Source organism: Diadema setosum, chromosome 21 (genome assembly GCF_964275005.1).
Source record: "Diadema setosum chromosome 21, eeDiaSeto1, whole genome shotgun sequence".
Taxonomy (NCBI): Eukaryota; Metazoa; Echinodermata; class Echinoidea; order Diadematoida; family Diadematidae; genus Diadema; species Diadema setosum.
In genome coordinates this window covers 8,342,453-8,345,068 of record NC_092705.1, presented here as the reverse complement: position 1 = coordinate 8,345,068, position 2,616 = coordinate 8,342,453, and the positions used below count along the sequence as shown (strand labels likewise).

The window sequence follows — 2,616 nt, the reverse complement described above, 5'->3', positions numbered from 1 at the left end:
CTACCACGAGCCCACCTCTGGCAAGCCCTTGGCAGACTTTTTCTCCACATTGCGAAGAGACGACACTGCAGCATGCCCTGTGGCCATATAGGCCGGGGGATCGATCATGGTGTAGCCTACTGGAGTGGCGATAGTGCTTATGGTGTTGCGTCCAACTTGTTGGTCGGCAGCCTGCGGGATGGAGAAGGGACGCGGCAACGTTCGAAGCCGCAGCGACTCCTGAAACGCGCGATTGACCAACTTCGCCAGCCGTCCCGCTTCCGTACCGTCGCGACACGCGATGCCATGACAGCACATTTCCAGGGTCCAAGCATCCAAGGAGACCCGCGCATCACTCCCGCTCCCTTCGGCCGGAGGCCGCACGCCGATGCAATCGACGATGACAAGGACCTGTGGGAACGGGTCGTGGCCACTTGAACATCGCGCGATGTTGCACACGGCAAACTGTCGATCCAGAACTACTTGACGACTGTCGTCACCTGACAGGTCCGAGACGCGCAATGTGATATCCTCAGCGGCGATGCGTACGAGCACCTCCTGCTGCTTGCTGCGTTTGCCTCGCAGCAGATGTTGGCGGTAGAGATCTGCGGAGAGTCGGGCAAGGTCCGGCTGGTTTCGGCATTCCGAGTCTGTCAGGGTCTTGGTGCCAAGGTATCCCTCGCATCTTACCCAATTGCAGAGAGCAAATACCTGGTTTGGTGGGTCGACAGCAATCGCCATCTTCAGCGCACTTGATGGAGATAAAGTGACCCGATTCAATATGGTGTCCTTGAAGCACAATTCACTGAAATTCCCAGTGCTACCTAAATTGAATAAAGATAGAAAGCCCATGCGAACGTTAGCAGTTTACAAGATCAGGACATTATAGCATGTAGACAGGTAATTGATAGGATTGCCCTGACAAATTTCAATTAAGCACAGATAGTCAGCAACCATCTATTGACTTCATAATCATGATGAAGATAGGGGCCTACACTCAAACTTTATAAGCATAAGCACACACTGCAATTCCTGAGCGGTCAGGCTGTTCACGAATTATCACAAACAAAAATACAAAACGAGGTTTGAGTATTTAATGGAGCAAAGAGCTTCGAGCTAAATAGACTAGAAATGAAAGTGCAGCTCGGCAAAATGTGGCAGTTCCTTTAGGCTCTGATAGTACTCAAACGTATTTAAAGCAGTAATAATGACTTCAAAGTGAGAAGTAAAATAAGGGTTTTTCTAAATGAAAAAGAAAAACAAACCCATACAGTGTGTTCGAAGCAACAATACAGTCACTTTTACAAAAATGTCGATGTCTCCATCGCATGAGGCAAGGAGACTTTGAAACGATGTCTTTTTGTGCAGTGGATTACTGATTTCTTGTGTTTTCTCCGATTTTCATAGGTATACAATGTGATTTTCATTGATAAGTTGCTTCATTTCACTGTAATAAGTTATGCCCACATGCCCCTCTGTTTGTTTCTTTGTTTGAACTAGCACTTCAAATTCAGTTCTCGACTTAAAGATTTTGTTACAGAAGTTTAAACAAGCCTTTAGACACACGTTTACAGGCATTTTTTTTTTTTGGGGGGGGGGGGGGGTACAATCGGAAATAATGGACCTTTCTATTCGACAAAAATAAACCCTGCTCGGACCGTACCCCTAGCGGGCTACAAGTTGGGGGGGGGGGGGGAGAGAATATTCAGAAACATAAGATTTTATTTGATTATTATTTTTCGTCGCTGGGGCGACAAGACTTCGTATCTAAAAAAAAAAGAAAAAAAAATGTCAATTGTTCAGGAGAACAAACAACATGGCAGCCAAAGCACTATATCAAATGGGAGAGCCTTTCCTTTGACATGCCTTTGTGGCTTAATTTTAGGGGTAGGACAGCAATGATTTAGACAGGACATCATCACTTATCTGATTATATGACCATTAATCCTAGAAAGTCATTTTCACCAAAATTTCAGATATGAGGTCTTGTCGCCCCAGCGACGTTTTTTTTTTACCCTACCTTCAAAGGTTTGGTTAAACGTATTATGGTCTTATATATCAGTCATGAAGAAAAGTCTCTGATCATCTTCGTGCCTATGCTTCATTGTTCTAAAATATCTATATCAAGTTCAGCATCATCTATCTTGGATTTGTGTTAGTGAAGATGTCAACCACCTCCATGACCTCTTTAATACGTTAATCACTTCCTGGCAATGAATGCAGAGACTCCAACCCAAAGCACCTTCTGATCTGGAGATTTTCCCGCCTGAAACCCCTAGCAAACGGGAGACTCCAAGTTGATGAAGGTGCGAAGCGTGAAGTTCCTACGGTTTTTTCAACATACAATAGCAATAAGTAAGAAATCCTTTCCAAGGGGAGACACAGAGCCAGGGCGGGAGAAATTAAATCTCAAGCGGGAGAAATTAAATCTCAAGCGGGAGAACAGGAGATTTTGCAAAAATGGGTTTTCGGCGGGAGATCTCCCGTCGAAAACGGGAGAGTTGGAGTCTCTGTGAATGTGAAGGAGTGCAGAAGACGTTAGTCAAGTTTATGGACGTATTACGAAGAAATGTTTTCTTGCTGGTGCAAGAATCATGTTCAATATTTTTGGAAACACCTATAATGCATGCAGTGAGT

At 44.9% G+C, this 2,616-nt stretch overlaps 1 protein-coding gene across 1 annotated transcript; it reads right to left on the bottom strand.

Annotated features, from left to right (window-relative positions):
* LOC140244875 (uncharacterized) lies at window positions 1-720 on the bottom strand. The gene has a single exon (XM_072324484.1). The coding sequence runs from the start codon at window positions 718-720 to the stop codon at window positions 1-3; it is 720 nt and encodes a 239-aa protein (XP_072180585.1).
* Between the last annotated feature and the right edge of the window lie 1,896 nt (window positions 721-2,616).